The 19,111-nt window shown below is 43.9% G+C and overlaps 1 protein-coding gene across 2 annotated transcripts in view; it reads right to left on the reverse strand.

Annotated features, from left to right (window-relative positions):
• Positions 1-19,111, reverse strand: part of ADAMTSL3 (ADAMTS like 3) — a 433,784-nt gene that overhangs the window by 158,356 nt on the left and 256,317 nt on the right. For both annotated transcript variants that reach the window (XM_019504116.1, XM_019504117.1), the window contains exon 7: positions 8,084-8,158. In XM_019504116.1, coding sequence (XP_019359661.1) covers positions 8,084-8,158 — 75 coding nt within the window. The remainder of the gene's footprint in view (positions 1-8,083; positions 8,159-19,111) is intronic.

The following is a 19,111-nucleotide window of genomic DNA, read 5'->3' on the forward strand; positions in this document are numbered from 1 at the left end:
CCACCACTCTCTGGGTGCGCCCCATCAGCCAATTTTTGACCCATTCAACTGTGTAGGCATCAATGCCACAGTCACTCAATTTATTAATGAGAATGGGGTGAGAGACAGTGTCAAAGGCCTTCTTAAAGTCCAGAAAGACTACATTCATGGCGACACCATCATCCAGGGATTCAGTTACCTGGTCATAAAAGGCCATCAGGTTGGTCTGGCAGGACCTGCCTTTGATGAACCCATGTTGATTTCCCCTGGGCATGATCTCCCCTGCTGGCCCCTCACAGATGTGATCCTTGATAATTTTTTCCAGGATCTTCCCCAAGACCGATGTGAGGCTTATGGGCCTATAGTTTCCTGGGTCCTCCTTTCTCCCTTTTTTATAAATGGGGACCACATTAGCTAGTTTCCAATCTCCAGGCACCTGGCCTGTGGACCACGATCATTCATACAGCTGGGCCAAGGGCACAGCAATGACCCCCACACCAGCTCCCTCAACACCTGCAGGTGGAGGGCATCAGGCCCCGCAGATTTAAAAACATCCAGCCCTTCCAGAAGATCCCTAACTACTTCTGCGCAGACCCGAGGCCTAGCAGTGCTATCCCCAAGATTGCCCCTACCTGTGGTGGGAGAGCTGTCCTGGTCCCTGTCCAAGAAAACAGAGGCAAAGAACTTGTTAAAGATTTCCACTTTCTCATGTGGCGTAGCCACAAGATTACCATTTGAGTCTAACAGGAGGCCTACACTACCCAGTGCCCTCTTCTTACCCCCAATGTATTTGAAGAAGGACCTTTTGTTGTCCTTAATCCTGGTCGCTAGTCTGAGCTCCACCCCGCCTTGGCCTTCCTAATGGCCCTCCTACACTCACGGGCCAAGGAGGAGTATAGCCCCTCTCTTCCACTGGGTGTACGCCTCCCTTTTGGTCCTCAGGCATTCTCGAATGCCTTTGCTGAGCCACGGGGGTTTCAGAGCACTCTTACCCCCCTTCTTTCTCTCGGGGACTGTCACAATCTGAGCCTGGAGGATCGTCCCCTTAAGGTACGATCATCCCTCGTGGATTCCCATATCCTCTACCTTTTGGGCCCTCACTGCCTCCCCACTAATCTCCTAAGTTTGTTCTCCTAAGAATCAAATTGGGAAAGTGATTCAAATCAGCGAATCGAATCACTGTCCCTCTGAATCAGCCAAATCTGAATCCAAAGCGAATACTTGCTGCTTCACACAGGCCTATTCACCAGATACTGATCCAGAACACATAAGAAAGCTGAGCCCTTTGATCTGGCAGAAGTGGAAAACCTGGCTTTTGCACAGGCTCCTCAGTCGTGAGCCTTTCCCTGGGAGGTTCCAAACATGAAGCAGGAGACCCAGCAGGGTTCCTCCATATTCTCCCCTTCTGCAAGACTGGACTTCTGCTCAGGACCTGGAGCTATAGTGTCATGCACTCTTTTTCTCTCCATGATGTAAAACCTGCCTTCGCAGGGGGCATTTCCTTGGTTAACTATGTTTAGGGATCCCCTGAAAAAATGACCCCTTATGTGTTCAGTTGTAGACTGGAGTAGTACAGCAGTGTTATGGGCATATTCCTGGGGAAGCCCCTGGTGGATCTCCCACAATTTGTGTGGATCCTGAGGGAAACATGGGTTCCATAAGTGGAAATTCCAAGGAAAGGCCTGTCCCATGGGCAGTGTAAGAAAGGGTGGGAAAAACTGTAGGTGTTAAGAACTTTTTTCCAACTACTCAGTTGGTCTAATAAAAGATATCACATCTACTCAAAGTACCTTGCCTGCCTATGCCCTTAGACCAACCTGGCTACAACCAAAAACACTGTAGGTGGAACCTGTGGCATTTTCCTCTCTGCCATGTAAAGTTTTTAAGGAGAGGAAAATGGGGTCCCCAAAGCAGCTTTTCTCTTCAAAAAAACAACTTTTCTCTTCAAATTTTACACTGCACACTTTTTTTTCTTAATACTAGTAAAAAACTAAAGCAGTGTTTGTCTGTGCATTTAATTACATAAAACTCAACTAGTGCAAGTAGCCTCAAGTAGAGAAGAAATACACGTAAGGTGAAAAAGACACTGCTTCTTACAACCCCTTTAATTAAGCTTAGCCTCCCTAAGTTCACAAACTCAGTTATCTAGCATTAGCCAGTTGTAAAACTATTAGCTTCTGGTTTTCCTGTTTCTGCCACAGGAGGATTATTTTCAGTGGACTCTGCCTTGTTTATGATTATGAAGCTCTTAAAATAACTTGTGGAAAACCTGCAATTTATCCAAAATGAAAACAACAAACAAACAAACTCCTTTTGTTCCGAAACCAGTCAGATACAAATGATAATATTATTTCCTGTTTAATCATCAAAAAAACATAAACACAACATAACGTGAGGACATGAGAACCCTGCAGGCCCCAGGACTATTGCCTTGGTGCATGTGCGTTTGTTGGTAGAGAGCCTAGTGTAATGAAAATCCCATTCTGTTTGATTAATGCCATATTTTCTCACATATAACAAACATCTTTCCCTCCCAAATCAATTCCCCTAAAACTGGAGTCAGTGTTTTTAGCTTTTCTTCACTGTAAAAGCAGCAAGTCTGGAGATACTTTACATGCCATGCAGGGGCCTAGATGGAAAAATCCTGTTAACCCTCTCCCAGCCAGAGCTACTGGCTGAGTACTGTATCTGGTGCCTAAAGTCAGCTGCTGGTAGTATCTTGATATATATATGCTTATATAAAGGACTACTTAGAGCAGGGGTGCTAAACCTCCGGCCCATGAGCCAACTGCGGCCTGCAGAGCCACAAAATCTTGCCCCTAGGGCTCCCAAAGGTCATTAAATTTGGCAGCTAGGAAGCAGTGGCAATTATAATTGCTACTCTCCCCCACTGCGAATTCCCAAACTCTGCATTGGGCTCAAAGCTGGGTCACACCCCTTGTACCCACACAGCCAGATCAGGGTTGGGCCACACCCTTTCCTATTCCACACCCTCCCCTGCCCTGGCTGGATCAGGGCTGGGTCATGACCACTCTCCCCCATGCAGCTAGATAGGGGCTGGGCCATGACTGAGTGGCCAGACTGCAGATGGCCCGTGCCAGTTTTTCCCCATGAAGTCAATTCAGAACCCCTTACCCCTGCATGTCCAGACCATGGTGCTGTAGCAAGTGGGGAGGGGGCAAGTGAGGCGAACCCCCCAGGCAGTGTAGTGAAAGGGCACCAACAGCTGAGCCAGGCCAGGGTGTGGGATGGAGCTGCAAGTGGCTCATTTGGGGGTGGGGGGGCTCCTGCCACTGCATGCACTCCCAGGCAAGCTTGGGGATGTGTGCCCCCCAGATGTGTGCATGTGGTGAGGGTAAGCTGCCACTGCGGGCTTTGCCCCAGCTGCCAAACTTTATGATATACTTCCAGACCATGTTCCCTTCTCTCCCTAACCCTGCAGGACAGGGTTGGGACCAAACCTTCCCCTGCACAACTGGATCAGAGTCAGGTTCCCCAACTCTAAGCAGCTGGTTAGGACCCTACCATGTCTACCCCTGGTGCTGGATAGGGACCATTGGCCAGATCTGACCTATGGATAGACTGGGCACTGCCCATCCAGCCCATCATGGGAAAAGGTTGAGTACCACTGACTTACAGTAAAGAACTAACAGTCTTGCTACTGCCCCTGCAAGGATCTGAGGCCTAATCTCATGTGACACAGGGTAAAAAAGTTGTCCAGGAAGTGTGGCATCCCAGGAGACAGTTTGAGTGAGGCAGCTGGCACCACGAAGTTCCTGGTGCCACACTTCATGGACACTCTGTGTTCCCAGGAAGACTCACTTCATGTCACAGATGAACATGAATCTGGAAAAATATTTTTTTCTATGTGTGCCTTCCAGAAACAATATGTAAGTTTTTTTGGAGTCATGCTGTATGTGAGAAATATAGTAATAAATCAACCATATTAAGATGACTGCAAAATGAACATATTACCATATTTACTCAAATCCAAAGCAAAGTTTTTTTCCCCAGTCAACGTGGGGTGGAAAAAGTTTCATTTTGGATTTGAGTACTGGCCTAGGGCAGGCAGTGGCTTAGCTCCAGCCTTGGCCCCAGGCTTGGGCCTGAAGCCAGAGCAGAGCTGCCACCTTCTCTGGACCAGAATGGTTCATTTGGTGGGGGAGGGGACAAGTGGCCAGGGCTAGGGTAGGAGGCCATGGGGTGGGGCAGTGAGCCTGCCACCTGCCCTCCCTACCCCCTACTTCTTGTACCTGCAACTGCCCCCACACCTCCTGCCTCCCCTACCTTCTGCTCCTCCTTACAGCCTGCTGCCAACTCCCTGCCTCCCCCCACACAGCTTTTCCCTCCTGCCCTTACCTCCTGCTCTGGCTCCAGTCCTTCCAGCTCCAACCTGGCCCAGCTGAGAGCTGCCGCCACTCCTCCCTCACTGGGCTGGGGCTGGGCTGGGCCACCATTGCTGCTCACTGCCTTGGAGCTGGATCAGAGCTGCACCAGAAGGTAAGTGGGGGTGAAGCAGGCATGGGGGGTGAAGCATGTCAGGAGGTGGGGGACAAAAGCTGCAGGGGGATAGAGAGGCAGGTGGCAGGAAGTATATGACAGGGGACAGGCATCTGGCCCCTGACTCCCCACAACTGCTTTCCCTGCCACAGCAGTGGAGGGGAGGGAAGAGGCAAATTTAAGAGGACCTCCCACTAATTTTCCATGTATAGAATCTAATTACTGGGTTGGAGGTGGGGTGGTGGTTCTAAGACATCTTGGATTCAAGTAAATATGATATTATTATCAATTATAAGCAAGTGTAAAATCTTCCCCAATATGTTTAGATGTTGACAAAAACAATTTTGGAGCATAGTTTTGTCGGATTTTGCTAAAAGACACATCTAAAATTTAATTTCCTTCAAGTTATAACTGTGACAGCTGCACCTCCATGGGACAAGAAGTTTGGAAAGCCTGAGATGAAGCATGTGAAATAAAGGGATGAAATCATCTCTATCCAAAGGAAATGGCCATGGAACAGTCTTCCAAAGCGAAACAGGCAAATCCAGAGTCTGATTGTTTCTGTTGCCTTTCTACCAAAAGTGACATCCATGATTTGAACACCTTTATTAATATTTCCAAACCCATCCCATCTCCATCCTCTATAAGAAAACTATATCAACTCAGTTTTGACCTTGTAAAGTCAAACTCCATAAAGTTGACTAGGGAACTTACTATTGCCATTGATTTTATACAGAAAGTGCCCAAGTATGGTAACTAGGGCTATGCAAAGCTTTGGTCCCTGATTCAATTCAGCAGAGATTCAGCTCGATTCAATGGCCGAATCTCCAAATCTGAATTGAATCAGGAGACCCCTTAATCTCTCCAAATTGAATCAGAACCCTCCAAATCAATTCAGAGAGATTTGGAAAGATTTGGAGATTCAGACAGACACGGCTTTAAATGTTTGTTCTACATACCTCAAGGTACCAGGCGGCTTGTGAATGCTGCGATGCTGGGGCAGATGGAGCGTCCCACAGGAGCGACGGGGGATCCCCACCATGCTCAGCAGCAGACCTGGAAGTGGACCAGAAGCACTTCTGGTCCACTTCTGGGTCCACTGGGGAATGCAATGGGAGCCCCCCACAATACCCCTCCGGCTCAGTGACTGGTGCTTCCTGGATCTGGCGGGGCCACCAGGGTCCCCCTGCACCCAATCACTGAGCCAGAAGTGTGCAGGGGGGGCCCCCAGCATGCTCCCCGGTGGGCCCAGAAGTACTTCTGGTCCACTTCTGGGTTCGCCACCGAGCACGTGGGGGACCCCCCCACACTCCTGTGAGATGCTCCATTCACCCCAGAATCACAGTGTTCATGAGCTGCACCTGGTACCATGAGGTATGTAGAAAAAATATCTAAAGCTGTGTCTATGTCCAAATCGCTGATTCTCCGAAACAACATCGAACTTCAGATTTGGATTTGGCCGAATCAAATTGGGGACAGTGATCTGAATCAACGAATCAAATCGCTGTCCCCAATTTGGGCTAAATCCGAATCCAAATTGAATATGGCCCATTTAGCACACCCCTAATAACAGGCAGCATTGTAAAACTCTAACAGTATACCTGCACCACAGACTTCCTGTTCCAGGCAGTGGTGGATTCAAACAAGCCACTTTTCAAGCCACGTAGCTATATTTACATTGTACTGAAGACAGGCTAGTTTACACTAGTGAATGACAGCACCACTAAAAGTCTGCCACAGTGCCATGCAAACCCAGCTAGCTTGCTCCTGGTTTGGGAGAAGACACATATGGAGCAGCACCACATGTCTGAGGCTTCTGGGTCTGGAAAGTAGATATGAAATTAATTGGGCGGGTTACTTAAGGATTCAAACGTGTCCAACTCCCCATAGTTTGCAGTGGGAGGCAGTGAGGGACAGCGGTTCAAAGAGACTTTTACAAGCTGTTTACCCATAAGAGCATTCTCTTCTAGCTACAGGATTAGCTAACAAAGGGATAGGCCTGCTAGTCACCAAATCTTCCATAAAACTAGCTGGGTGCAAAGGGTGGACCCGCTGCATTCCTCAGGAACTTCCCAGAAACCTCTCCTAAAGCCAATGAATTCCAGTGACTTCTGTTCATGTGAAGCTGAATTAACAATCATTTCCCTTCTACGGTACTAATTAGAAAAGGTTACGATAAAGACAGAGAACAATAATCCTGCTATGACCTAATCATGGGCACTGTTTGAAATAACCCTTGGAACATTTTTCACATGCAGTCTCATTTATGCCTGCAGGAGTTTATTTCTATGCAAAAGGAGTATTTTCAGGAATAATAATATTCTGAGCTTTAAAATGCAAACCCTAGGTCATTCAAACATTTTCTCTGAAATGAGACTACGATGACATTGTCTTCAAAACAAATGCACAGCACACTCAGCAGCCTCCAAGATAAATAAGGGCAAAATACATTTTGTTCTTGCTGTTTGCATTTCTCTCAACAGTAGGAGTCTTTTTATTTTATAATCATGATTCAGTCTAAAAGCCCTCAAAATGTTTTCATTTCACTAATAAAATACTGTTTAAAATATCAGATTAAAAAGCTTATCAGTGCCTGTCAGGATGCACATATTTTTCATTTAGATGATAAATTCTGTGGAAAAAAGCCTATGTGTACAAAATTAATACTAAGTACTAACTACAAACAGAACCAGCAGCCTTCTGGAAAACATATGGAAACAAATGCAGCAAACGCTTTGTGTGTTTTCCCACCTTTCATAAAGATTTTATAAATCTTAGAAGTAACTAGAACAGAATAACAGATTGCTGTAAGTCATTTTACTTAGTTTATTTATAGCCTTTGGCTTTGTTTGGACTTGCTTTTATTAATATCTTTATTTTACTAAATGGTAGATCTGACCTTTGATTCAATTGGACTCCTCGCACACTTATGGCTAAACATATGCTCAAAGTGCATTGCGGTTCAGTGGCAGCATGCTTACAGGATCAAGCCCTCCAATATCATAGTCAATCATATTAATATCATATAATGGGCTCTTTCCCATGACTGTCAAACAGATACCAGTTATTTGAAATTGCTTAATAGCAGATGTTGTAAAACAGATCCACCAAGACACTAGGCTGAGAGTACATGACTCATTTCTTACAGGCCATGAACCAGCAGTAGCCATTCTGAGTCACCTTTTCTGGATTTGGACCAGTGATTTTGGCTCTCTGTCCCATTACTGGGCCCTCTCTGTCCATATCACATTCTTCATATGAATATTATGACAGTTATTTAGCTAAGGCTCCTGTGAAAGGTGTTTTAATGGAAATTTTTGCAAACCTCTCTAACTGTGGACCTTATCTGAGACCTTCTACACAAGAATTCCTGTAAGCTAGTGTTATAAAGAAAACAAAAATATTCATTCATCTCCACTATGATTTTTTAACAGACTTTTTTAAATAAGCAGAATTCAAATGCTAACATTTTGAATCAAAAACTAAAGATGGAAAGGAGGGTCAAGACTACGATCTCACCGAGATGCCCAAAGTTTGAATGTGCTCAGATAAAAAGTTCTGGTTTTACCCTAAGTCTATTAGTAATATATAAAACTCCTCATACCAAGGTGTGCTGGTCCTTTCACTGTAATTCTCACACTGCGGCTCCCATGCGGTACAGCAATCACAGTTTCTTCCCCTAAAAAAATTCAAGAACTGTTTTAGAAATTATCTTGCACAAGGGAATTATCACATCACATAACAAGATTGAAAACTGTCAGATACATCTCAGCAAATATTTAACAAGTTCCACAATTTTTCTATTAAAAATAATCATATGTTATTTTATTAAGTTCAGTACACCAAATCTGTTTGCTAAGCTATGCAGCTATTAAGACCTCCATATGAACTGGTCTTTCTTGCTATTGAAAAATTATTTTCTATTAACAAAAACAACTAAAATGTCAGCAGCATATTAGGTGCATATTTACCCTTTGTTGTCGTTATTTCCTAATCACTGAATAAACTTAAGAGATCTACTAAGTAGTGCTTCTGCCTTGCAAAAGCCCCCAGCTGTTTAGTTTCATTTTGCCCACACCTCATTTCCTGCAGCAGGTCACAGCTTTAATAAGTGGCAGGATTTACAGGAAATAAATCATCTACAGAACACTAACCCTTAACCAATTATAGACCAGTTAAGAGCAAATTATAATAAGGTCTCCCTGTAACTTACAATATAAGCGCATTCCTTCCAGTCAGTTAAAACTAACCATAAAACAAACCAGCCCTGAATGGGACACCGCAACACAAAACAGCTTTTGCCTGTCTTACAGCCCACCTAACACATGTGCCTCTGTCCATCATGTGCTGCCCCCTCAAAGAAAGGCTCAGTGTACGGAAGGGATCAATAGTCTCCTGGGTGTATATCTCCACATGTCCTGGAGCATGATGATACTATAATGACCCAACAGTACATTGACTGTCCCCTTCCTACACCGATCATGACCAAGCTCAGAGCCTCTTTTGGACAATATCTGCACAAAGAGAACCCCCTGCAAGATCGCATCTATAGGAATTGGACCTATTTTTTTAAAGTATCACAGTAACACCCAGTTTTCTTTTGAGTGGATTACTACATGAGAAAACTATGAAGAAACATATTGACATAGGGGGCAGACAAGCCTAGTCCTTACTTCACTGGAAGTCAATAGGAATTTTGCCATTTATTTCAATATAAGTGGCACTGGGACTAACAAGTTAATCGCATTGTAGCTGAGGCTGATAAGGCTTCCTAGGTCAATCTAGCATTTCCTGACCACTGACTTCCCCCAGGAAACTTTTCTGTTTGCCAGAAGCACTACAAGAAAAAAACACATCCAACAAATTATTCCCACAACCACTAATAGAAAGTAGGAAAAACACATTGCCCATTTTCTTCAGCAAGTAATGCTAGTATTGCCAAATGCCCATATACTAAAGCCTCATATTCAATCACTTTTTTTTTTTTTTTTAAGAGAAACCTATCTTTATATTTTCTGGAGTTCTTTCAAGGGCGTTCAAGAATATATTAGTTACTGATTAACTGATGGTGGGTAATACATCACTTCAGATGTTCTTATGAAATAAATTGAGGAAGAATTTGAGGGTTTCAGTTTTTAACTAAAAATAGTTGAAGGCATTTTTTTTCCACTCTCTTTTATAGTAGATGCTAAATTATCAGCTTCTGGTTTACATCTCCTTAGCATAAGTATGAAATGCTGCCAAATGTTCAGAATACTTCAAGCAAATACTGCAATTATTTTTTCTGAAATAAACACCTTCTTATGTTACAGTTCTTATATCTCCAATTTCTAGGAAGACCATTTAAATATAACAATTTATTTTGGATGTAATAAAATACGATCTTTCCTAATTTCATATTTAGGTATACTACTGGAGTGCAAAATGCTATAGTAAGAACAATAATACAGTGGAGGAGTCCTGGAAAAAACATTAACTACTGAATCAATATCTTTTTACTTCTTGGTTTTTCATCAAATAAATTGCTGTAGATCACCAAATGGTAATGGGCATGTATACCTTTAAAACAAAATGAAACAACTGAATTCAGAAGTACCCTCCAGCATTTGAGATGAGGCAGGTTTGCTGGGAATAGTTTGGCCCTGTTGGAGTCAGCAGTTCTATTGTTCCTTGAAAGCCAAGCAGTTTCCAGCCAGAACACACAATCTCAAGTAAAAGGCCTTATGTAAAAGTCTAGAATACCCTCAATCATTTATTTCAATGGGAGTTGAGGGCCTTCACAGGTTAAGTCCCAAACTGGTATATTTGTAGCATTGTGTGTGACATGAGATTATACTTCCAGCCTTTCAAGATGTACAAGGGCTATTGTGCTATATTTTCCGTACCTCACCACAATTAGTTTAGCTCAATTAGTGAAAAAAGCTCCTGTTTCAAGCTACTTCACATTCCTCCCACCACACCACTGCCATTGGTATGACCCATGCCCTGGGGGAACAGCTTTATTTGTTATAATTCTGTGATAGTACCAACCTTTCCAGATTGCATTTTGCTTCTAACATGGGTGATAATACATGCATAACAACGCACCTAGACCAGACCAGCTGCTGTTGTTGGTCAGAACAACATTTTCAGTTCTCAGAGAACAGTGAGTAGTTCGATAAGGATAAACACACAAGCCTTTGCATGGACTAGGTTCTGGCCTCAAATCTAAGGATTTCAAATATCTCTGGTTCTCACTAGAAACTATATAATAGGTCTGTGCAAAACAGCACCGTTCTGTTTTGCTTTAAGTTTCGAGGTTTGGATGGAACAGCATTTTGTATTGAATTTCATTTAGATTCAAAACAGCTGTTCCGTTTTGCTTTGTCGAAACAGTAAGGCTATTTTGACTGTTTCAATGTTTTGCTAGATCGGAGGGGGATGGGGATGGGAAGTCAGCCCAGCTGGGCTGACTCCTGAGCCCTGCTGGATCTTGAGCCAGGGATGGGAAGTCAGCCCAGCTGGACTGTCTTCCCAACCCCAGCACTATGGTTGAAACATTTCAACTTTCAAAATGTTTCAACTAGCCTTGTTTTGTTTCAAGGCTGTTTTGTTTCATTTTGATTTTGCTGTTTTGACCTCGAAATGAGTTGAAACAGTGTTGAAACAAAGTTGCTGGCAAAATTTTGCACAGCCCTACTCTATAATCCACATGCTCAAATGAACACAAGCCTCACTGTTTTCCAAGTGGTGTACACAGAGGTTTTCAGCTGCACAATTCACATTAAATCAATGGGACTCACACTGTTAAAAGCACAAATGTGCCTATAAAAATTTAAGAGGAAATGGTTACCCTAAAGACCAGTACTTAAGAGATTTAAATGTTTTATTTTATTTTATTTTAATTATTTCAATATCTTTGAAATTTAATAGCTAGCTTTTACCTACAGCTGAAAATCAAGTGAACCAAAAATCATAAACTGAACTTGCAGGATAGCTGGACTACAAAGCCCAACTTTAGGGCAGCACAGCTCACGTTAAAAACTGAGGCGTGTATGAGTATCACTTTATAGTTTTTCTTTCTCTCTCATTCTCTCCCTGGTCCCCCAAATACTTTATTTTACAGACTTTAAGGTCATCTTTTTACTGCTTTTTGTTGTGTTGTAATATTCTCCCTTCTGTCCAGTCACTACCCTCTACATGGAACCGGTTAATTCCCACTACCCAGAACCCCCTCAAAGATTAGTTCCCCTCTCAAAGATGACAAACACACACACATATCATTCAGATGTAGATAACAAATATGGTATCTAGTGATTATCATATTGAATTGCTTCATTTTTGGACTTTGGATTTCAGTGAGAACAGGACCAGGGTCATTCCCACTATCTATGGGCCAGAATGGCCCCCCTCTCTCTCTCTCCTCTTCATCTTATCATCATCTGATAAATATGACATTTGCACTAATTACTGAGGACATTTCAAAGAGTTGGACCAGGCTGTGTAAATATTCAGCATTTTAACAGGAAAATTCTGATGGACATCCAAAATATGCATCAGCCTATGAATGCTTTATCTATATCTAAATAAGAGATGGAGGTGCTGTCTCTCAACGAACAAGATTTGAACAGCTCAGCCGGCAAGTCTGTTTTCCTCTCTATGGTTCTCAAGATTGGCTGGACTTCTTTGTTTAGAACTTTGCTTTTTTAAAAAAAAAAAATAACACGGCCTCCTATGGCATAAAAGTGACAGCAATTACTTCCTGTGAAGACAGATTACAACTGCACAGAATTGTTGATAGGTCAGCCAAATGATGAGCAATATTTATCTAGTCTGGAACCTCAAGTTGTGCATGTTACTGGTCCACAACACCACTTTTGCTTACTACTGTTATTCTTGTCCTTTCTTTTTCTCTTCTACTGTCTGTTTCACTGGCTTGTTGTCTTTTTTCCTTAAAGTAGGAACAAGGGATCATTTTGTCCTATGTATTTGTAGAGCCAAACATTCTAGAATGTCTGATCTTGAACAATGATAATTATAAACTAGATGCATCAGTGAAAGCTAGAACAATTGGGAAGATCTGTGGAAACCCCAAATCTTAATGATAAGGTTTTGGGATCCTGCTTAGAAAAATACTATAACAGACATTATGGGTGCATCTCACAAGTAGGAATGTGCATTTCCCTGTGGACAAACAGCAGCAGCACAATATGTGCTACTACTGCTTGTCCCCAGGAAATGCCTGTGCACATGAGCTCTGGCACGCAGAAAGTTGCATCAGGTGGGGTAGGAGAGGCTAGGGCCAGCACCTGGACTGGTCCCACCAGCCTTAACTGGGGTCCTGAGGGCCTCTGGGGACTGCAGCTGCAGCAGTCCGGCAGCACAGTGCCTGCCTGGCAGCTGGAACATGGCTGTGGTCAGCCAGGTCTCGCTTTCTAGCAGCACACACTGCTGCCATGTGTACCACCCCACTTCTTTAAAGCACAGGGTTTTTTGACACTGGGATCTCTCAGTGTCAAAAAACCCCTTGCACTGCAAATTAGTGGTGCAGGGAATGCCTGCATGTGTGGTGTGTGCAGTATGCAGCACTACAGATGGGTCTGCGGTGCCTCATACTGCACGTCCGTGCTCATCTGGCGATTAACATCTGTGAAGGAGTGTTGCAGAGCACTTAGGTGCCCTGCGCCTGGGAACAGAAATGGCTCAAGAGAGACCCCTAGTGGTGAGAAGGGAGAAGCGCAGCTGCCAGTCACCAGGGCAGCACAGGTGCTGGTTGCTGGGGCAACCAGTGAAACCTGCTGGCAGGAAGGGTCAGGGCTTATCTCTTCTTAAACCCAGGCAGGAGGCCAGGGTGGCAGTTCCCCTCTGGCAGCCAAGGAGGGGGGAGCTCAGCCAGTGCGGGGAGAGGGGCAAGGTTTGACTGCATGAGTATCCACTGGTTCACTGCCAGGGGCTGGAGTATTTTTCCCAGTAGGGATCAAATGTTGTTCAACCGGACGGTTTAGTTTTATGTTATAGCCCAGGGGCTTTGTGCTTTGTGTTTGTTTAACCGGAGGACTGGGTGAGGCTATTAGGGGTTGGAGGAGGCCTCATAGGGACTCCCCAGTAGTGTGGGGGTTCCTGGTGCCGGAGAGGGCGCAGCATTTGCAGGCTGCATTGGCCCCAGCCCCAGAGAGAGATGGGGGGCAGCGGGGAGCCCCAGAGTGAGATGGGGGCAGCGGGGAGCCCCAGAGAGTAAAGAGGAGGGCCAAGACATTACAGGGCCCAGGGCAAACCACATCAGCACCATCCGCGAGGCTTAGGCTGCAGTGTAGGGGAGGAAAAGGAGCCGCAGGTAGTGCCCCCTGTCATCGAAGTGCACAAAATGGGCAGCCTCCCGCTGATCACAACAGCTTATTAATCAAATAAGATCAAGGCATGGCAGGCAAGTAAGGAGGCAGTTGGCCCATTACAGGAGGGTGGAGCCACTCCCAGAAAAGCTCCGATAGTGATACTCCTGTCACAAGGAGGAAAGGGAAAAGATCTCTAAATGTCAACCCCTAAGAATGGTATGATAAAGAACAGAGGAGAGGCTCAAGTAGTACTTCTTGTTACAGGTAGCATAGGAACTCTACCCAAGACCTTGCAGAACCATTTCAATGACTTGAGCAGTTACATCATCATCCAAAGTCTCCATAAATCTGTCCTTCTGAAGAAATATTACATATTGCAACAGTACTTTGACTTCTAAAGACCTGACATCTAAAAACCTGGCTGATTGCAAGCCTAAGAAGAAAATCTGTCTTCCACAGAAAGTGACAGTAGTCCATGACATTCTGTTATGAGCTATCATCCATTATTATTAACAGCAACAACAACAGAAGCAACAGAAGAGGAAAGGAAAATATTACATCTGAATTTGTGTATGACACCTCCTGGGACTCAGTTTGACATGTCAGGGAATTGTTATCTTAACCAAAATCAAAATAAAAAAAGACATTAGGTTTTAGGCAGTTGCACAAATCCAAATGAACAGCTGTTAAAAGAAAGCTTCTCACCAGTTGCTATCACAACAGTTTTCTCACTCCCAATATTTTTAATCACTTGATATCAACACAAACTGCTAGTAATAACTGTCTCAGCTCTCATCAATCCTAGCTCTCTTCCCTAGGTTCAACTACATTTAGCTTACTTCCTAGGCCATATCCTGCCTACTGATATCAGCTCACTGTCTTCTGTGGGTACTTTAATACATGCTCCAGGGGCTGGGGCACAGTGGGGTGCTTTAATTAGAGTGGCTCCGAGATCTGTTCAAATTAAAGCACCTCTGCATCTTCTGTACCAGTGCCCCACACTTAAAAATAGTGGTGGGGCCACTTGAACTAAAGTGCCCCCACCACCATTTTAAGCGTGGAGACGTTGAAACATGAGACATAGGAGGCTGCTGGAGCATAGTAATTACCATGCTCCAGCAGACTCAATTGATCAAGGCTGTTTCTATGTGCTGGAATTCCAATACGTTGGTACACCTCCATGCTCTTGTATAGGTGCCCTGTGGAACTGGTCACATAAGTCAAGTGTGATTTGACCCTTTATTTTCAATGCAAGAAATTTATCAGCTGTTCTAAATAGGACATCAAAATTGGGTAATTCAAAAACATGTTATTTTCACAATTTTGCTGTATAGCGAGTTGTAATGGTTATAACTCTTCAATGCAATATTATAAAGGATACAGGAATGCAGAACAAGAACCTAAATGAAAACAACATTATTACCCTGTGCTATAACATTTACTTTATGGCTAGGGACAGAAATTACACATAAACCGATATAAGTGATTGGAAACTGGTTCAAATGTGAAACACAACAGAAGTTCAGTGCACATAAATCACTTTCAAAATGGCCAAAGCTGCTTTAGGATAAACCTGGGTGGATGTCGTATGAGATTTAACTAATCTAGGTTAAATAAATTTATTGAACTTCTGACCCAGATCCTCTCTAAATTCAAGTTAACTCATAGTCCTCTAGCATCCCACAGTGCTTTGCACCTCCCCTGCAAACCCTCCCTTTGCAGGGTGGGCAGGCTAGCATTAGCCCAAGCTGTCTGCTCCAGCTAAGCAGGGAGGCATGCTCTGGCACCCTCCTGACTTCTGGTCTGGGCCACTGCAGGCATGTGCCTGCATTTCCAGGATTGAAAATGAACATCTGTTCACTTGCTTATCAATTCAATCTATGCAACTTAAATTAACCTGAGAAGACTGAATTGATTCAGCCTCGGGCTTTTTGACTATCTGTACTTAGCCTATGAGACTACATTATTAAAAACGTATCCAGCATACTCAATAAATAAAACACTTTGCAGTTATATAGCATTCTTCCTTTCTAGTATTTTATGGCAGGTAAATAATTAGCGTGATATGCTAGTTTAGGTCCTGATCCCATAACAAGCTCTTCATAGGTAGATCCTTGCTTGCATGCTGAATTTTACTGTCTCAGTTAGTCTCCCTGCACTGACCTCATTGCCGAAGGTTACCAATGAAAATACTTACTATACATTGGCAGACAAGGTTCTTTGCGTGAATCTGATATCTTTTCTTAGACCAACTTAAAATGGTTGGAAAACAATTATTAAACAAGCTTTCGGGTTCAAAAACCCTTTGTCAGGCTAAGAAAGTTTCAGCAGTTGGTGAGTGCTCTTTCTCGATGGAATGAAAAGTAAAGAAGCCAGAGGCTGGGCTAGTATGCATACAAGACAGGTAGTCAGTGAAATTGTAGATTGAGGAGTCAATGGGTGAGAGACAGGTGGGGAGGGGGAGGAAGAGAGAGAAGGGAGATGAATAGTCAGGCAGGTTATAGTGTGTCATACATCCAATGTCTATATTTAGTCCATATTTACTATACATTGTGTTAATATTAAAAGAAACAAGCACAGATTGTTGACTTGATTTTGAGAATTTCTGTTTTGGTTCTAGGTCATCATCAGCTTGTAGCTTTCTGTCTTGTTTCAAGCTTTTCGGCGGGGGGGGAGGGGGGTTGTCTTGGAGAATTGTTTCCAGTTAAAAATTGGAACAAGATAACTCAGGCCGTTAACTTTAAAAAAAAAACAGAATCTCACTGATTTTTTATTAATACAGACATACAATTAGCAGTCCATCAGGCACATGGATCTGAAGGAAATGCAATGTACAATACACAGGGGAGAAACCCAACATCTATAAAACAGAGCTTTCCCACATATGCAAGACAGATCAAGGCAATTAAGCCTCAAATGTCCTATCACAATCCCAAAACAAACAAACTAACTAACTCCCATGATGAGAAAGTTGTAGACTATCCTTCCTTCTCAGGACTGTAGCTGTTCAAGAAAGCTTGGATGCATTCCATTCTCAAGAATTACAGTGCTCTCCATTAGAGGGACCAAGGAAAAGAAGGAAATAGCTTGAGAATAACATAGTGAACAATGTTTGAGTTCTGAATTGTTAAACACATCAGTTTTCATTTGAACCTTTAACAAAAACACACAAAACTTTTACATAAAACACTAATAACAAATCTTATTTGATTTATTCACTCAATCGGGTCACAATTTCCTTTTGGAAAATTTGTGGAGAGCAGGGTTTGAATATTGCTGGAGCTACAGGGCTTATGGCAGAGTACTAATGTGCAATCAAACATAGGCGTAAACTGTGATAGGGGCTGGCTGGGGCACAAAGGTGCTAAACTGTGAGGGCTACCTACCAGTTAGCCCCACCCTGTAGCACCCTCATGCCCCAGCCAGCTCCAGTGGTGCCCAATGCCACCACCCAGAGCCAGGGGCTGAAACCCCATGGCCTCCTGCCAGCTCAGGGCTGTTGTGCCCCGGCTCTAACTGCTGCAGTCCTGGGCACACATGTAAACACTGCGCCTGAGAGCAGCTGACTCTGGCGCAAACTGTGCTGGAGTTTACTTCACTGCATTAATTGCTCACGTAGATGCAGCCATGGATACCCACATGGGTTAGCAGTAGGATTAGAACCTTTAAATCTATGCCACAAACCCCGGCCACTTGTTCTAATAAACATGCAACCAACACCAGCACTGCACTGTCATTCTCTGTGTGCACGGGCACTAGAGGGCAGGCAACCCCCATTTTGTTGGTGGTTTTCACTTATATTTGTTGACAGCAGAAGAATGACAAAACTCTAGCATTATATGTAGCGTTCCATTCCAGGCTCTACAGGAGAATATTTAACAGTAGGAACTGATCCTTCTGCTCGTTTCTCCCAAGCTCGGCTCTTTTTTCCCCCATCCTTTCCAACCTGGCCCTCATCCCATTCCTGTCTTCCATACTGATTGGCCCTAATCCCAGTCCCATCCCAGCCTGACCCCAATGCCAGCCACCATGTCAAGATAGTTCTATTATCTCTTTTACTGTTTGAGTCTCAATCTTCCTCTGATTCCATGTTTCTAACCTTCCAACATCCCTTTCCAATATGGAATGGGATATTCCTGGTCATTCCCATGTATCCCCACTGACCTTAGCTCCTTGTTCCCAAGCCTCCTTGAGAAATACCTAGTTCCAGTTCTCCCCTCTTCCTTCTTCATTTAGTTGGTATATTTAGTCTCTCACACTGGCTCTTAATTAATTCCAGTCTCCCTTTACAGGCTCTTCATTGAAGTAGGTCTCTGTACCCCGCTTCTTCCTTAATCTCTTATCCAAGTTGCTTTGCATAGCCAGCCTCTTTTCTTTCCCAGTTTTACCTCTTTTCCCCTGTTCATTCAAGGTGCTTTGTAGTCCAAGTCTCTTTGTCCAGCTGGTCTCAGGTTCATCCTTTCCACCACAGCTCTTCATTTGGTCTCTGTGTTCTTCCCCCAAAAGCCAATCAGTTTCAAATCCTCCCATACTATAAGTTAGGTCCCACTGCAATGGTACTAGGCTTCACCCTCCAAGTAGCAGCAATGGATTTCCTTGCCCAGGCCCTCTCAGAGGTCAAGAGAGGCCCGGGCCACTTCCATTTTTTGAGGGTCCCGGTATATTAAAAAAATATTAATTCATAGTGCACTACAGAAGGTGTGGCCTGGCAATGGGACACAAGTTTAAAGTTTTATGATGAACGTCTTCTTCTTTCAATCCTGTCAGTGTATCTCTGTGTCTGTATCTCCTCAATTGGAGATAACATCAAGAGTCTAAATTTGAGGCCTTCCATGAATGAGAGGCCCAGGCCAAATGGCCCTCCTGGCCCCCCCTGTGATAGGCCCGGTCTTTGCCTCTCCAGTTCCAGTCTCACTATTGTCCTAATCTATTGCTTCCCCTGTGGTTTTTTTATTTTCCCCCTCTTCTTTAGAGGAAAAAATAGCATCCTTTTCCACATGGTAACATGGGGCCCCTGCAAGACACGCTAGGAAATCTGGTTGTCACACCAGACGACAAAGCTAACCTATTTAACAACTTCTTTGCCTCCATTTTCCTGAGCAGGGACCAGATCAGCCCCCCCACCGGGACCCCCTCAGGCCCCAGGGGAGGTGCACCCAGGCTTAGGGTCAGTGAGGACCTAGTCAGGGAAGTTCGGGAGTGACTGGACATATTTAAATCAGCAGGGCCTGACCATCTTCATCCCAGAGTGCTGAGGGAACTAGCAGAGGTTATTGTGGGACCTCTGGCATGGCTTTACAAACACTCATGGTGCTCTGGTG

The sequence above is a fragment of the Gavialis gangeticus genome, unplaced genomic scaffold (genome assembly GCF_001723915.1).
Source record: "Gavialis gangeticus isolate Ggan-Ray unplaced genomic scaffold, GavGan_comp1, whole genome shotgun sequence".
NCBI lineage: Eukaryota > Metazoa > Chordata > Crocodylia > Gavialidae > Gavialis > Gavialis gangeticus.